Raw genomic sequence first — 18,651 nt, 5'->3', positions numbered from 1 at the left:
AAAAAGTTTATCCATTTGTACCGCATGCATGCTCAGTTCTTCTTTGGCAAGCTACAATTTCTGAATATATTTCGGAGTTGTGAGCAGGAAATTGTGCGATTAGGCGGTAGGCTTGCTGTTAAACGATTTTAAAAATTTGGTACCGTTATAATATTATTTTTTGTTGTAAATTGCCGTCTTTTTAGTAAACAGTAATTGCATAAACCATATACTTTTGAACATGTAATTTACTTTGATGTAAAACCTAATAATTTCATATAAGCTTTGAAGTATTTCAAATTAACCGTAATTAAATCACTTTTACTAATACTGTTGATAATAATTATGTAAATGCAAGTATCGTTCTTGTAGAGAATAAATATTAAAAACATACATATGTACATACTTTCTCCCTGTAAATAATTCAAACTTGATGTTGTTTATCATTCGATTTAAGCCTAGCAACGTTTTGTTTTGATTGCCACCCACATCCATTCGTTGCACTCATTCCAATACATACTAACTTGGCGCTAGAAAATTCCTTAGATTTTAGTAGTTAGTAGCGAGTCCTAAAACTTTAGTTTATTGTTTACTCTGCGCAGGGTTAGAAGCGCGTCTATTAGACAATTTTACTAGTGTAATTCAGTTCATACAAATAATAAATGTTAAAAGCAATGTTACAAACGGCACGTGTACATATTCCCAAATCACACGAATGCAATGTTTATGGCAAATCAACCAAATACCGCTCGAAATCTGCAAATCCACCAACGGCACGCCCTTTCGTGAATTACTCAGCGCAACGGGCGCGTTGTGTGCCACCATTTTCTGTACAATCGCTGCAGAAAAATACTGTGGTTGTACATGGACCGATTGAAGAGCCACCAGCACCGGCAAGCGCACGCGGCAAAGTGCATGGCAAAAGTTTGTATCGGATTGTAGGATGAAAATTGTTTAAATTAATTATTATACCACCTATATATGTATGTATATGTATTGTTTCTATATGTGTGTATCCTGTCTGTATTTCAGAATTGAACGGCAGAAAAAACAAAGCCATTGCCACATTGCAACTGGATTTGGGCATCGCTAATGGCGGAGATAGTCACAGGCGTGCTACAACAACATTTCGCATGTATTTTGATCGTGGAGATCTGCCAATAAAAATGGAATATTTATGTGGAGGCGATAAAATTGGTTGGACGGTAAGCTTGCTTACACGCATACATACATGCATTTATATGTATGCATATAGTAGTAGTGCTCTAGGATAAGCATATAATAATGGTTAGATACCAAAAAAAATTAATAATAATAATAATATGAATAATAATAATAATAAAATAACAATAATAATAATAATTAAATCATATGTTAATTTTTAAATAATTGTAAATTGTAAATTAGCATTATAAATAATTTAATAATAATATATGTATTAATTTAGAATATCTATAAAATTGAGGTTAGGTTCAACAGTTGACTCCTACTCCTATGTATACATCGCAAAATCGAACAATCAAAAAAAAAGTTTAGTATAATCATAACATCAGTCAATTCTTTAACTAAAAGAAAACTATATTAATTTTTAACAGACAGTCTTCATTGAAATTCAATTTCAAAACGCTTGCTATTCATAAACTTGCACAAAATTACGCTGAAGATATTTAATTTGAATTTCAATTTCCGTTGCATATGTAAATTTTGCTTTTGATTGATGGATTATGCAAATAGCCGAAATCAAAAGTACACCGAAGCACACATACGCTTTCTATAAATAAAATTCTAAATAATAATTTAGCACGACAGTGTTGTTATTTCAAAAAATAATTTACCACGAATTTATTACTCATGCACACCCACATGTGCATTTATACACCTACAAACACCTGGATACACCTGTAGTACTGCCTTTAAAATGCAAGCACAGCTAAAGGGTACACGCTTACGAGCAGATAGGCGAGTGTTGCGGGTAATTGAAATGGAATTGAATATATTTTTTTTGCGTTCTTGCATTTTTTGTTGCGTGCAAAGGCGTGCTTGGCATGCAGCACGAACATAAACGTTCTCTAAATATGTATGTACATATTGTATGTGGATAAATCTGTTTCTTAAATATATATTATAGTAATATATCTACTATTCACATTAATATAACAACTCATTTTTCGCAGGTGGATATTGACAAACTCGACTACAGCCTCTACTTGCCGCTCTTCTTTGATGGCCTGTCTGAGACACAGCACCCCTATAAGACCTATGCACGTCAGGGTGTCACCGATTTATTGGTTTCTGGTGGCGATAAAATTCATCCGGTTGTACCACAATTAATATTACCACTTAAGAGTAAGTGTTCAGCCGTAAATATATGTATGTATGTGTGACAATGTGTTGTGATGATTGCGTGCGCCTAAATGTAGGCTACCGCAAGCAGGCGTGTTTATGACCGGACTGTTTTAACGCCTAAAATACGTTTACGAGTGTTTAATTGTTGTTCTTTTTTTATAGATGCGTTGAGTACACGCAATTTGGAGGTTATGTGCACCACTTTAAAGATAATACAACAACTCGTTATGTCCTCAGATATGGTAGGTCCAGCTTTAGTGCCGTTTTATAGACAATTACTGCCAATGTTTAATGCGTTCAAGGTGAAAAATGGTGAGTGACACTAAAATTTTAGGTTATAAAATACCAATAATTAGTAGTTTAAGGTTTTAGTAAATAGTAAATTATTTAAAAACAAGAAAAAACGTTAACTTCGGCTGTACCGAAGCTAATATACCCTTCATAGGTGCATTTCTTTTAGTAACTATGTGTTTAAGCAAATCTAAAGACGTAAGAAAAAGTAAGAAAAAAAAGAAAACATTTTACTAATTCTTTTTGGCCGGGTTGTTTGCTAAAAACATTAAGGATATATAGTTAATCGATCTGAACAATTTCTTCGGAGATTATATTATTACATTAAGCAGTAATCCATGTCAAATTTCGTAAAGATACCACGTCACGCGAAAATTTTCCATACAAGCCATTGATTCCGATCGTTCGGTTTGTATGGCAGCTATATGCTATAGTGAACCGATCTGTACAATGTTTTCGGAGATTAAATTATTTCTATGAACAATAACTCACACCAAATTTCGTGAAGATATGTAGTAAAATGCGGAAGTTTTCCATACAAGCCCCTTGTTCCGATCGTTCAGTTTGTATGGTTATAGTGAACCGATCTGTACAATGTTTTCGGAGATTAAATTATTTCTATGAAAAATAACTCACACCAAAATTCGTGAAGATATGTAGTAAAATGCGGAAGTTTTCCATACAAGCCCTTGATTCCGATCGTTCAGTTTGTATGGCTATAGTGAACCGATCTGAACAATTTTTTCGGAGATTAAATTATTTCTATGAGCCCTTGATTCCGATCGTTCAATTTGTATGGCAGCTATATGATATAGTGGTCCGATATCGGCAGTTCCGACAAATGAGCAGCTTCTTGAAGAGAAAATAACATCTGCAAAATTTCAAAACGATATCTTAAAAACTGAAGGACTAGTTCGTATATATACAGACAGACAGACGGACGGACGGACGGACAGACAGACAGACAGACATGGCTAAATCGACTCATTTCAACATACTGATCATTTATATATACATATACTTTATAGGGCCTCCGACGCTTCCTTCTGGGTGTTACAAACTTCGTGACAAACTTAATGGGCCTAATCATTGAATCCGTTTCGATCGAAAAATGGTTCGATTCGATCGAAAAATTTTACGTCGGAATCATTGAATCCGTATCGAAAATAAAATTTACGTTCACATTGAACTCACTTACCGACTCGAAAAAATGCATGAGTTGCGGAAATGTAAAAGAAATAAACAATTTGGAAGTTTTAATCTAAATAATTAATGATGACGGACTAAATCATGTTTTAAATGGGTATTTTAGAGACGGACTAACAAAAATAAATTAAAGATGTTTAAAAGCGATATAAAGTTGCCCACTCGAAATAGCGAACGAATTTTCTCAAAGAGCCTCAGACGAATTAAATATTTTTATGGAAGAAATTTCACAATAGTTAATTGTTAGTTTTAATTTTTTTTGAACAAAACAAAAAGTACAGACACTTTATCAAATTTGTCGCATTTGTCGATAAAGGTCGATAAAACAGTTTTACGTTTTCACTTTGTGGTAAAGCAGTTTATCGACGGAATCAATGATTGCATGCACATTTTCGATCGAAAATCTGTATCGTATCGAAATCGAATTCGCTACGGATTCAATGATTAGGCCCAATATACCCTGTTCAGGGTATAAAAATTAAGATTCAGTTGCTGAAATCTCACAGCATTCAAAGCTATTTAAATCTTATAGGGTACTACATTCTTGTATTAAACTCTACGAAAGGGTTCGTCACAGTGCAAATACTGTATAATTTAATTATTTAAATTATTATTATGTTTAAAAGCATGCGTCACGTACTAAAAACTTCATAATATAAATACTGAAATGTGAATATTTTTACGAAAATTATTGAGTAAGCTTTATATATTTAACTAATTAATTTGATTCAATTTGAGCAAATCAATATGCAAACAGATTTGTATAAAATATTTAACAATATGCATTTTATGTAATTTTGTTACTAATCAGCATTATCGCCACACAATTAACCCCTTTTGTTTCACTCCAGCTCCATATCGACAAAGGGCATCAGTCTAAGTATATTGTGTTTAATACTTATACAGACAACAAAAAATTAGTTTTTTTTGTTAATGCACCAAGATTTATTTACTATCAACATATGCAATATATAAGTAATTATTTATATGTATCATATGTCTGTAACCTTGTACCAATAATGCAGTAAACAAATGCGAAATCTGTAACTAAGTGACCATGCATATGTATACATACTTATATTTATATATAATTTGTGCTTGCAATAACAAATTTACACATATAAACTGCGCTCAAAACTACTGATAAGCTGGTTGACTTACTGAACCAGGCTTATCAATGAATGCTGTGTTGATGTATGCGATTACTTGCATTGAATGTAATAACTTGGAATTAACTATGGGGTCTTCAATTATTTCAAGTAGTATTATGTCTCAAAATATACTTTGCATACATAATGGTAGCTGCTTTTCAACAGTCAAGCAATTTTTTTTTTGATTGATTGATGACGTTTAATAGATTTTATTTTCATTAAATTGAAACAAATTGGCACGTGGACCAACATGCGGCTACGGCTCTAGTCAAACTGTCGATGGAAGTTTTTAAATATGTTTACAAAGTTATGACAGGTTAAAAGCGTCAACGTCTAGGTCCAATAAATGGAACAAACGAAGAAATTTCGTTTTAATAAGCAAAGTTTCCGTTTCAAAGCAAGCTGTAAAAGCTGTCGATGGTTGGTTTAAATTTAGACAAACTGGACCAATATAATCAATATTTTTTCAATATATTGCTAAATTGTGTTACCGAAGTAATTTTAAAGCTTGATGTGTAAAAGTTTCCGCCGGTCACTACGACTCGAAACAGATAGGCTAAAATCCTATATATTAAGAGTTATATACTAAGGCAATTATTCTTACTTTAGTTTCCCTAAATAATCTCTCCGTACAGATATCAAAACAAATAGTCAAGGTCTGCGATGACCTGTTCGACTCAGAACAAATTGGCCAGGAACCAATATAGTCAGACGAAAATATTTCTTATTCGTTTGAAATGGTTTAAAGCGGCCAGGGATTAACTACTCTGTCATGTTTATATTGTAATTATTCTGTTTGGTTAGGACCTAATCTAAGGTCCTTTGTGATACCAATAAACTACTAATTGATCAGAAAACAACAACTGTTCCGTTACAAGAATTATAATGGTTAAAGCGTTTCTTAAGCTAGTACGTTTTCAATAGAATATGAGAAATATGAGTGTCATAAATAAATCAAGAGAATAGCAGAACCAATAATTATTTTGACACTGCTAAGTTAACCTCAAACAATAGATGAAAAGCATAAGTTGAAGTTTCCAGCAAGCTTAACATTTTATAATAATCTCCATTTACTTTCCCCCTCTTTATAGTGAATTGTGGCGATGAAATAGACTACGCTCAACGCACCAACATGAATCTCGGCGATCTCATCGATGAGACATTACAAGTGTTGGAATTGCATGGCGGCGAAGATGCTTTCATCAATATCAAATATATGGTGCCCACTTATGAGTCTTGTTATTTGAATTAAATTATGTTAATTTCCAATAATTTTGCGATAATTTTATGCTTATAACACTTCTAGTAGTAATTAGTAAATGCAAACGCTTTTTTAATGCTGCCATATGTTTTTAGAATATATTTTCGTTTATATATCAATTTGTAAAATTTCTAATTATTTAACATAGTGAATATATACAAATATATAAGAGTATATAAATTCATATTTTTTAAATATTGAAAATTATAAAAAAAAAACGTTTTGCGCCAGATTTTCAGCAATATTAAAAACAAGCATTGCTTTACTTCTCACGTAAGTCCCATTCCTTGCCGGAACGTAGAGCCATTGCTAAATCTTCAGCAATGGCATAGGATGCAACAGCAATACTGAAAGCAAAGGAGAAAATAACAGTTATTATTATACAGTGTTACAATTATAAATAATAAATCAAGAAAATGTGGAGCTTAAATGAAAATACGCGAATTAAACTGATTTACATTAATATGTATGTATGTATATCCGGTAAGAAATTGTTGTCTCAGCAACAAAGCAGTGTATGAAAATTGATAATGGTTATCAAAACAACTACAGTGTAAGTAAATATATTAAATTGTTGTATTTTAGCATTTCTCGTGTAAATATTTTTATGACATTAAAATTATGATGAACAAAGAACTTCAAAATTTAATGCAATATTAAGTAAATTTGACTTTTTAGTTAAAAATTAAAAATTAAAGCTTTAATTTTAAATTTCTAAAATAAAGAAAATCATTACGGAATAATCTTTCTATATACATATATGTATATCGATTTAAGATATTTAGTTTTAACATAGAATTATATTCAAATTCAAAATCAAAATCAAATATTTATATATATTCTGGTGAATAATAAATTCTAGGAATACATGTGAGAAAGAGTGAAGAAAGTGATAAGAAAAAAATAAGTTCATATACTACACTTACTGCTGTTGCATAATATAGTCTTTCTCCGAAAATTCGTATTCGTTGCCTTTGATATTGTGGGGAGAATAACGATTGTAGAAACCCCAAATTGAATTCATCAACTTATCATTATACTTTGCCGGTGTATACTCAGTCACTGTAATAAATAAGAAGATTTAATAAAAATCAAATAAAAATAAAAATCAAAGCAAGCGTAACTCACATTTTTTATTAGTATTCATATTTTTGCTTTCGTTTTTATCAGCGTTGCTCTTCATGCGAGCTATCAGTAAATCCCTATCATTTAATTCGCGCAATTTGCATGCAGCAAAAGCTCCTTGTGGCAAAGCGGCCATTTTTGAACAGTCTGAAAGGAGGAGGAGAAATCGAAAAAAAAAAATTAAATACATACAAAAACAACAAATTTGATTGAATGGCTGCTCATATACATAGTTACATTTAAAATAACGGTATTTAAATAAACAAAATAATAAAACTACTACATATTTTTATTTAGAAATGCTAAAAGGTCAATACTGTGATCCCACAAAACTGATAAACTACAAGCAGTGTGAGATAACCAAAGCAAGTGTATATAGGCATATGATTTCAGATTTAGCACGTTTATTTCGCACTAATGTATTTTATAAATTGCCGAAATTTGTGTTGGCAATTTGAAATGACTTCAACTATTATTATATTATAATATTTTATATAATTTTATAAGTTTTGTTCAAGTTAGATAGACGGATTATTGAAAAAGCTCTTGAAGAACACAAAACCATTGAACTGTTTTGATTTACAGCATTATTAACATTATTATTATCATTAGTAAGGAAATAAATTTTCCATTACTTTTTTTAACTTTTTATATTTTATTTTTCAGCAATACATATGCACATATATACATTCAAATATTGAATCAGTAAATTCGTGTTATTTTCTTTTAACACATTTTTATACAAAATAAATAATTTATTTTTTTATTCAATTTTAATTTAATAATTTGTTTTTATTTTATATATTTTATTTTCGACTTTTCAACTTTTTTGTATCTATTAACTTGTTCACAGTGTATTAATTTAGTGCGTTATCTTCATTAAGTAATTAAGAACAATTTACCAAATATGCATTATTTATTATTTTTTATATTTCAAATTTTAATTTTTAATTTCTTTAACACTTTTTCACTTTTTCTATACACGACTATACACTACTATATATATATATATATATATATATATATATATAGTGTATACAAATATAAAAATATTTAAAGAAAATATGTAAAACTCATACCTTCACAATTGTTTAGTATATCACAAATAACGTGTTTTTCAGTGAAATTCGATTCGCTGTGAACTGTAAAGTCACTTTTTAATAAGTCTTGTAAACAATTTCGTTTTCTTGGCAGATTCAGTATTATATTTGGATATTCGTCACTTTTTATAACCACCATTCAAGCGTTTTTTTGTCTTAAACAATAACAAAAAAGTATAGTCTTTTCCGCACTTGGAGAACTTTTTTGTTTAAAATATTATTTGACACTGTTATTCGCTTGAGTATGCGTAAATTAGTTTACTATTAGTAAATCGACACTTTTGTGTTAAATATAAAAAATTTAACAAATGACCGGTCATACATTTGTATGCACTTGTAAGAAATCGTAAAGTATAGCAGAAGTATTGCTTTCAACGCTCGTGATGTTCAAAATTGAACTGATTTTGTTGGCAACATGCGGCTGAGATTTATAAGTACACTGTTCGGTTATTTTGCTGCGCTGATTAAATAAATCGGATGAGTCCGTGACGCAAAGTAAATCCAAATACAAAAGTAAATGATAAGCTGTAGTAGATTGTAGGGCGGGTGTCAAAGCCGGTGCTAGGTGCTAGGTAGTGTCTGTTGGAGTATAGCACTAAGATGAACTGTTTAATCTATGTATAAATACACACGTACGTACCCACATACAAAATATTGTTTATAGTAGACACAAAAGCCTTAATTCTTATCTATGGAGTATGAAGTTTATTATTTTTATTTCGCACTTTGAAATGGAAATAAGAAGAAAAACTAGGTTTACTTATTTTGATACAAGCAAATGATGATGTTTTCTATTTTAGTAGACATTCCTTATGTGGAGAAGATCACGTTGTACACAGAACTATAAATATGATATTGATAATCGCAATAATAAATTATATTTGTATAGTTCTTGTTGTAATGATTTTTGTAATAGTAATTCAACTTACAACATTTGTATTATGCTCAACAGAATTACTTGCCAAAATGTATTGCCGAAGTTCTAAGCTAAAAGCTGTTTAATACAGAAGTGGTACTCGAATATACATATTTACAAAACACACAAAACGTTCAATAGCAACTATTTAATTTAAGTATTTATTATAACGTTTTACAATAGTTGACGTTTCCTTTTTGTACTCTTTCAATATGGCCTATCTAATACTGAATATAACAGGGTTGTATTGTTCGAACAAAGGAGAAGCAACAAATTATTTGTTTAAAAATATTTTTAACTGATAACTGTATGTATGTGCATATTATTAGTTTTGCTAAATCACTAAATGTCTTAACATAGTTAATGGCAGTCTATTATTAGTTTTTTCTTTTAACATATGTATTATATTTATTCTTAGATTGCTAAGTTTCATAATGCAAACAAAAAAATATTTGCAAATATTTTCACGTTAATTGGTAATGCATAAGTAAGCATGTTAAGAACCCAAACAATCTACTGTCACCGAACTTAGTAGGTTAAATGAACTGAGTAAAAAAACAAAATAAACATCTTGGAAAAAGCGCTACGTGGTGAACTTGTTGAGAAATTCGCAGACGATTATTTATTTTGTGTTTATTGCTGTTGGCGCATGTATTTGCACGCGAAGAAACACGAAAACATAAAAACTTAAATAACATAGCATTTAATAAAATGAAAACGAATATTTCACTGATAACGTTGTGTACGAGTATATACATGCATCGGTATTTAGAAGCAGCTACAGTGTGGTGAAAAAGATAACTACTTTCAATTTAATGAGAACAAATTAAATTGAATATTTTTAATTGCTGATAATCAATATTTACAGTAAATAGTAATTTATTTAATATTAATTAATTGCTTAATTCATATATTTTTTTTTTAATTTTCAAGCAATCATTTATTTAATAGTTAGATTGCTAAGTTTCATAATAAAAATATTTTCACCATTTTCTTGCACCATACTGTATATAGTATTTATGTACTCGTATATGTATATATGTGTCATGCAACGCTAAATTAATAATACTTCTTTTAAATGAAAAACTCTCATACTCTCGAGGTTAATAGATATTTTGTTAGTTTTTGATACCATCGTATTAACTTTCAATTTACATGTAACTCTCAAAATTCATTATCATAACCGTTATATACATATATAAAATACATTAATATTTCTTTTTAAAGCGAGTTCGCTGATAAAATTTAGCTAAATACATGAATGTACTAAGTTCCTGAAAATCGTATTGGGTTATCAACATTTATTTGACAAACATATAAACAATTTTTTAACGAATAGTTTTTAATGGATACTTTTATCGTTTTTAATTTTCAATTTTGGTGGCATAATAAATTGAGCTTATGTATGTATGTATGTATCCGTATTATGATTTAGTTTTTTTTTAAACCCACATTACGCTTGGTCCAACTTATTAATTGTTTAACTCACTGCATGTATATGTACATATTTATATATTTATATGTGGTGGTGCGTTTCTAAATTGATAAGAACTTGAAAACAAAATCTCGTTTTGACTAGTTCTATATTTGTTTAGTAATGCAAAAAAATCTGAAGACATTAAATATTTTTAAACAAAACAAAAAATACCTGAGGTTTGGCATGTGCGACCCCCTAAGCACATGACAAATAAATAAATATTTAAAAAATGCTAGGTAATTAAAAGAGGGATGGACAGGAGAAAAGTAGTAAATGTTTATCAGTTATTCAAATTTGTATGCCAGACAATATGTAATCGTTTAATCAGCAAATTAGAAAAACAATATTGATGAAACAACAAACCGCTATTGCATCATTCACCTTAGAATAAAGAAAACTTTGAATGAAAATTCGAATGGATATATATATGCATTTCTATATAAGTCAAAACAACAATAAATGAAATGAGTAAATAAAAGAACTATATATGGTATTTATATTTATAATGTAAATATTTAACTTAAAATTCTAGGCAATATTATCAATGTGTGAAATAAAGAATAAATAAGGTGTTATTATATGTGTTGGAGGTCATTAAAAAGTTCAATGCAAATGAAATACTGTAAATTTAAATTATTATTTTTTTCCAAAACATTGTTATAACGGTATTTCATATAATAAATAATTTAAAAAATGTATGAATCTTTTAAGGGTTAAAACTGTAGTGCGCAACTCTGATACCCTCCTTCATAAGAATACGGCGAATTCGTTACAACAGCTGTAGTATATTTGTTTTTCTACATTTCTTCTAGTGCTTAATATCAATTAATTCAATTTAAGTGACTAGTTATTTTTAAATTATTTTTATTTGGGAACCAAAAATCTGTGTAGTGAAAGAATTATCACGCAAGCCTTGGTAAGTTTTTTCAACACCTTGATTGACATTTATGTGTTTTCCTATATTTGCCCTTGATATTTTTCGTTTCTCGCACTGACAAAGCAAGTGTAGAATACTCGCTGATTTTAGTTTTGTTTTGATAATTTTGCATAGAGTTGCCTATATTTTATATTAAAAGAAAGTCAAATATTAAAAAAAAAAATAAATGAATTGATGTGGAATTTTCCGTAAATGTTTATAACGCAGTGAATTATTATCGTCAAATTATTATGTGTCACAAATCACTAGTGTTTCAAATATAATCCAATCTCATGTGAAATAATATAAAAAATAAAATAAAACTAGCAAGTTTTTTTCTAACACAGTTTGTTTTAAATACCTTTGTTTTAAAACCCTTTGATTAACCTGTTCGCGGTTCCTGAAGGGTTGGCAACATACCCATTTATGCAGCTGCCATATCGTTTTTAAATTCGCCGCTTCTGTTGAATTCGTACCGGTGTTTTCAGGCCCATATATTTTCCCGCATTGTTTGATGCAGAAAGCGAACTCTAGAACAAAATAGAAGAGCAAGAATTGCATTTTTGTTCATTTTATTACGTATTAATTCGCAAAAAGCAATTGGCGACAAAAAAGTAAAAGTGATTTAGAAGTTTTCGTTTCTCCATATTTTGTGAACTGTGAAGAAGAAAGCGAGTTGCAAAGCTGTTTTCCATACAATATAAAACTAGGTAAATTGTGTTATAGCAATCAAAATTTCATAACTATTGGAAAAGTCGTTGGTAATAACTTATCACATTAAAATTTCATGTTTTCATGTAACAAACCACAACTCTACTATAATTTCTATATGCATATATACTTATGTATACGAAACGCCTTGACGACAGCCACAGCGATATTAATGCAGCCCAGAGAGAAATAATAGTAACTTTGAGAAAAGTTATCTCAAGCCTAAAGCATTATCAGACGTCGTTAAGAAGAATAATAAATCGTAGAATTGGCAGTTAAAGTGCAGCAGCAGAGATAACACTCGAGCATTGGGTGAAACAACGGTGAAAATGAGTTCCTACTCGCACGCGGATCCTATAGCGCTTAGCTTTAACGACACATGCCTTCGTATGAGCGATGTACAATTACTGCAGGGGCCGCATTGGCTGAATGACCAAATACTTTCATTTTACTATGAATACCTGGAAAAAGTTAAATACAAAAATAATCCGGATTTATTATTTGTCGCACCGGAAGTAACACAATGTATGAAACTGACAGATGATGATGAATTGGAGACAGTACTAAATCAATTGGAAGCGCCTCGAAAACAATTTATATTCTTTGCACTCAACGACAATGAATCCACACAAGCGGGTGGTACACACTGGTCACTCTTAGTATTTTCGCGACCGGAAAAAACGTTCTTCCATTTTGATTCATGGGGCAACAATAACTCGTTAGCATCACAACAATTCGTCCATCAAATTAAAGTTGCCTTGAATTGCCGCCAATGCCATATAAAACCAATACGTTGCCTGCAACAAGCAAATGGTTACGATTGTGGCATACATGTTATCTGTATGACAGACAACATAGCCGACTATGTGAACAGATATGAGTGTGTGGAGGGTGTTGGACCACTGCATCAGGATATAATAAGCGCAAAACGATCCGAACTACTGAAATTAATTCAATCGTTGGGAGGAAAGGTTTAAAAAAGACAAACATTTACACAGGATGAAGAATTGAAGGGCTCCACTGCAACAATATGTGCAGTGAGATATATATAATTTGTTAGCGGCTGTTAAAGAAAATGACGAAAAATGATCGCTAGAACGTCATTTATTTTTCTATTAGGAAAGCACAGGGATAGTTATAGAAAAAAAAAAACAAAAACGAAAATAAAATATTAGTATCTTCTGTGTTAAAAATTGCAGTGACATATAAAAAAATTGATACAATACTTGCTTGAAATATAATTTTGTTTTATACATAAGTATTTAATACGAGATATTATTCACTTTGTGAAAGAGAAAAATTTTGATTTGAAAAATGTAGACATTTTTTAATTTCCAAATTAAAATCCTTTTGAAAAGGTATTAAATAAATAAAATAAATATGAAACCATAATTTATATTTAATGTTAAGCGATTTATATTTACCGAAATGCCCGTTATAAAATTTATGTAACTAAAATACCATAAGTATATACATACATAGACATATATATTAATGAAGGCATGTGAAAAAGCAACATTATAACCCTGTAATATTAGGCTATATTAGTTTTATGCTTCACGATTTTTTCACAACATTGAATTGCCGCTTAGTTCCTACCGCTAACTATTTCCTTAAAATTGCTTATAGCAAATATATGTATGGTTTATTTTTGCCAATCTGTGCCAAGCACGTTCTAAATACACATGGACATTCTCGAAATATGTTAATTAATATTACTTTGAAATGTTTTTGCATGCAACCCAATCTGCTTTATATGAACTAATGCATACAAATATTGTATGTGTTTAAAACCGCATTTCATCCACTTTTAATTATATTCGTACACATTTTTTTCAATGTTTATTTAGTTTTAAATATAATTATAAAACACACTGTATAATTATTAATAAAAACTACACACTCGTATCCATAACAAACATGCATAATGTCATTTATTTGATTTGGGAGACTTTTTACACATACATTCATAAATAATAGTATACTTGCCCCGCGAATTTTGTTATTAATAATTACTATTCGGAAATAAATGATTGGATCACCTAAATATATTTGATAATTACTATATTTATATCAAATTCAAATTAATTATATTCAAAACATAAATTTAGAAGTGTCTTTGAAAACAAGTTTTTTTTTCAAATGGTCAATCGTATGACAGTCCGAGGGTGCCTCTTGTAGCACATCAATATAGGCCATTATGCTGTCTGTAAAGAAGTTTCTACTTGCCAAGCAGCTTCTACTTGCTGGAAGCGGAACCGTCTCCCAAGAAGTCACAATACGTCGACGAACTAACACAATACGCTGATCAGACTGCGTACGTGGTCAGCTTCAGACACGCCTTAAAGGCCATTCACAGTGGAGCCATTAACACCTTTCTTGTCCCCCACTCAGTGAATGGCGTCAAACCACCAACAATAGCAAACGATAAGCTCGAGTTGCCACGTGAAACAAGAGTAACCCTTGCGCAACTTCGTTCTAGATATTGTAGAAGGTTAAACTCCAAACTGATCCAGACTGAACCCCGACATACAGAATACATGTCCTGCATGCAACGAGTCTCCACATGATACTATTCACCTCATCTAACATCCCTTTTCCTTCGGTCCGACCCCATCGAAACGACACGTTTTCTGGGCCTCCCGTTAGATGATTTCGACGTCAACTAGACCTATGCTTTCCGTTACTGCAGCGCTGGATAATCGTTAAAACAACAATAACCATCGTGGCCAATATTTGCTTCCTCCTAATTTCACCAGCGTTTAGAAAAATATTTGATGCATTTTGCTTTGCTTTGCATAAAAGATTCGTCAAAGCTTCTTGGCCTGTTGTAAGTCGTTTATGTTTACATCGTTGAAAATAATTGACCACATAAACCTCAATCTTCTTCTTCTTAACTGGCGTAGAAACCGCTTACGCGGTTATAGCCGAGTCCACAACAGTGCGCCACGCATCTCTCCTTTTGGCGGTTTGGCGCCAATTGGTAATACCAAGTGAAGACAGGTACTTCTCCACCTGGTCCTTCCACCGGAGTGGAGGTCTCCCTCTTCCTCGGCTTCCACCAGCGGGTACTGCATCGAAAACTTTCAGAGCTGGGGCACTTTCATCCATTCGAACAACATGACCCAGCCAGCGTAGCCGCTGTCTTTTTATTCGCTGGACTATGTCTATGTCGTCGAACAACACATACAGCTCATCATTCCATCTTCTGCGGTATTCGCCGTTGCCAATGTTTAAGGGACCGTAAATCTTCCGCAAAACCTTTCTCTCGAAAACTCCTAGTGCCGTCTCATCGGATGTTGACACCGTCCACGCTTCTGCACCATAAAGTAGGACGGGAATGATGAGGGACTTGTAGAGTTTAGTTTTTGTTCGTCGAGAGAGGACTTTACTTTTCAATTGCCTACTCAGTCCATAGTAGCACCTGTTGGCAAGAGTGATTCTGCGTTGGATTTCAAGGCTGACATTATTATCGGTGTTAATGTTGGTTCCTAGGTATACGAAATTATCTACAACTTCAAAGTTATGACTGTCAACAGTGACGTGGGAGCCAAGACGCGAATGCGCTGACTGTTTGTTTGATGACAGGAGATATTTCGTCTTGTCCTCGTTCACCACCAGACCCATTCGCTTCGCTTCCTTATCCAGGCGGGAAAAAGCAGAACTAACGGCGCGGGTGTTGTTTCCGATGATATCAATATCATCGGCGTACGCCAGGAGCTGTACACTCTTGTAGAAGATTGTACCTTCTCTATTTAGCTCTGCAGCTCTTATAATTTTCTCCAGCATCAAGTTAAAGAAGTCGCACGATAGCGAGTCACCTTGTCTGAAACCTCGTTTGGTATCGAACGGCTCGGAGAGGTCCTTCCCGATCCTGACGGAGCTTTTGGTGTTGCTCAACGTCAACTTACACAGCCGTATTAGTTTTGCGGGGATACCAAATTCAGACATCGCGGCATAAAGGCAGCTCCTTTTCGTGCTGTCGAAAGCAGCTTTAAAGTCGACAAATAGATGGTGTGTGTCGATCCTTTTTTCACGGGTCTTCTCCAAGATTTGGCGCATGGTGAATATCTGGTCAGTTGTTGATTTTCCAGGTCTAAAGCCACACTGATAAGGTCCAATCAGTTTGTTGACGGTGGGCTTTAGTCTTTCACACAGTACGCTCGATAGAACCTTATAAGCGATGTTAAGGAGGCTTATCCCACGATAGTTGGCGCAGATTGTGGGGTCTCCCTTTTTGTGGATTGGGCAGAATACACTGAGATTCCAATCGTCGGGCATGCTTTCTTCCGACCATATTTCGCAAAGAAGCTGATGCATGCACCTTATCAGCTCTTCGCCGCCGTATTTGAATAGCTCGGCCGGCAATCCATCGGCCCCCGCCGCCTTGTTGTTCTTCAAGCGGGTAATTGCTATTCTAATTTCTTCACGGTCGGGCAATGGAACATCTGTTCCATCGTCGTCGATTGGGGAATCGGGTTCGCCATCTCCTGGTGTTGTACTTTCACTGCCATTCAGCAGGCTGGAGAAGTGTTCCCTCCACAAACACAGTACACTCTGGTCATCAACCACTAGATCACCGCTGGGGGTCCTACAGGAGTGTGCTCCGGTCTTGAAACCTTCAGTTAGTCGCCGGATCTTTTCGTAAAATTTTCGAGCATTACCCCTGTCGGCCAGCTTGTCAAGCTCTTCATACTCACGCATTTCTGCCTCTTTCTTTCTTTTTCTGCAAATGCGTCTCGCTTCCCTCTTCAGCTCTCGGTATCTTTCCCATCCCGCTCGTGTTGCGGTCGATCGCAACATTGCGAGGTAGGCAGTCTGTTTTCTCTCCACTGCGAGACGACAATCCTCATCATACCAGCTGTTTTTTTGGCTTTTCCGAAAGCCAATGGTTTCGGTTGCAGCTGTACGTAAGGAGTTTGATATGCCGTCCCACAGCTCCCTTATACCGAGATGCTGATGAGTGCTCTCAGAGAGCAGGAGTGCAAGTCGAGTAGAAAATCGTTCGGCTGTCGGTTGTGATTGCAGCTTCTCGATGTCGAACCTTCCTTGTGTTTGTTGACGTGTGCGCTTTTCTACACAGAGGCGGGTGCGTATCTTAGCTGCTACAAGATAGTGGTCCGAGTCGATGTTGGGACCACGAAGCGTACGCACATCAAAAACACTGGAGACATGTCGTCCATCTATCACAACATGATCGATCTGGTTGCGAGTGATTCGATCCGGGGACAGCCAAGTAGCTTGATGGATTTTCTTATGCTGGAATCTAGTGCTACAGATGACCATATTTCGGGCCCCGGCGAAGTCGATCAGCCTCAGACCGTTTGGTGATGTTTCATCATGGAGGCTGAATTTTCCGACTGTTGTGCCAAAGACACCTTCTTTACCCACCCTAGCGTTGAAATCGCCAAGCACGATTTTGACATCGTGGCGGGGGCAGCGCTCATATGTACGTTCTAGGCGCTCATAGAAGGTATCTTTGGTCACATCGTCCTTCTCTTCCGTCGGGGCGTGGGCGCAAATCAGCGATATGTTGAAGAACCTCGCTTTGATGCGGATTGTGGCTAGACGTTCATCCACCGGAGTGAATGCCAGGACTCGTCGACGGAGTCTCTCTCCCACCACGAATCCCACACCGAATTTGCGCTCCTTTATATGGCCAATCACATCATCTAAAAGTAGGGCTACTCTAAATCCTCGTCGTCCCTGCAAACATTCCGACCAATTTTGGATTAGTTCTCCCACCTATGATCTGACTCCAAGTCGCGCACGTATATCAATGGAAAGTCCTAAAGGTCTCAAAAGAACAACAAGACAACAATTATTATAATTAACTATTTATATTATCCAACATTGTACCACGGCTCGTTTACTAGTATAGCATATATCATCTTAGAACGCTCCTCTGCCGTTAGGGAAGCGGGATCTGACCTGGGGGTAACCTTAGTTTAGCTGCTGCTGTCGCTGCTTTTTTTTTTTTTTTTTTTTTTTTGTTATTAGGTTGTGTCATCTGTTATGTACGATCATTTGGCCTTCTGGTCAATGTTTTCTGTTGGATAATAATCAGGTTCCCCACTCCAGAGCCCCATGCGATGATAAGGCCAAGATTACTTCCCAAGGTGGCCCCGTGTTGGGAGGGCTCTGTTACAAAACCATCTAATGGGCACGAAAG

General features: G+C 33.7%; 4 protein-coding genes across 5 annotated transcripts in view; 3 read left to right on the top strand and 1 right to left on the bottom strand.

Moving 5' to 3' along the window:
- Positions 1 to 354: 354 nt before the first annotated feature.
- LOC105217999 (parkin coregulated gene protein homolog) lies at positions 355 to 6,321 on the top strand. Its single transcript, XM_011193317.3, has 5 exons — positions 355 to 903; positions 1,012 to 1,184; positions 2,154 to 2,325; positions 2,488 to 2,637; positions 6,065 to 6,321. Exons 1-5 carry the CDS (start codon positions 642 to 644, stop codon positions 6,223 to 6,225), a joined length of 918 nt encoding a protein of 305 aa, XP_011191619.2. The 5' UTR covers positions 355 to 641; the 3' UTR covers positions 6,226 to 6,321.
- On the bottom strand, positions 6,319 to 8,951 carry LOC105218000 (uncharacterized). The gene is made up of 4 exons (XM_011193318.3): positions 8,439 to 8,951; positions 7,363 to 7,506; positions 7,161 to 7,296; positions 6,319 to 6,581 (listed from the first exon to the last, which is right to left on the bottom strand). The coding sequence occupies exons 1-4, from the start codon at positions 8,596 to 8,598 to the stop codon at positions 6,497 to 6,499; spliced, it is 525 nt and encodes a 174-aa protein (XP_011191620.1). The 5' UTR covers positions 8,599 to 8,951; the 3' UTR covers positions 6,319 to 6,496.
- A 2,676-nt stretch (positions 8,952 to 11,627) lies between these two features.
- Positions 11,628 to 14,398, top strand: LOC105217996 (sentrin-specific protease 8). Of its 2 annotated transcripts, none has more exons than XM_054233539.1 (2): positions 11,628 to 11,768; positions 12,638 to 14,398. In XM_054233539.1, the coding sequence occupies exon 2, from the start codon at positions 12,809 to 12,811 to the stop codon at positions 13,454 to 13,456; it is 648 nt and encodes a 215-aa protein (XP_054089514.1). In that variant the 5' UTR covers positions 11,628 to 11,768; positions 12,638 to 12,808; the 3' UTR covers positions 13,457 to 14,398. The 2 variants fall into 2 exon arrangements, with proteins under 2 accessions (XP_054089514.1, XP_011191614.1); XM_011193312.3 differs by lacking the exon at positions 11,628 to 11,768 and adding an exon at positions 11,965 to 12,478.
- The window catches only part of LOC105217998 (cytochrome b5 reductase 4), a 32,345-nt gene continuing 25,321 nt past the window's right edge, over positions 11,628 to 18,651 (top strand). The window contains exon 1 of the mRNA XM_011193316.3: positions 11,628 to 11,768. The gene's annotated coding sequence lies outside the window, so the exon portion shown is untranslated. The remainder of the gene's footprint in view (positions 11,769 to 18,651) is intronic.

The sequence above is a fragment of the Zeugodacus cucurbitae genome, chromosome 6, assembly GCF_028554725.1.
Source record: "Zeugodacus cucurbitae isolate PBARC_wt_2022May chromosome 6, idZeuCucr1.2, whole genome shotgun sequence".
Lineage (NCBI taxonomy): Eukaryota > Metazoa > Arthropoda > Insecta > Diptera > Tephritidae > Zeugodacus > Zeugodacus cucurbitae.
Note: the sequence above shows the minus strand (reverse complement) of the source record. Positions and strands in the feature narration are given on the sequence as shown.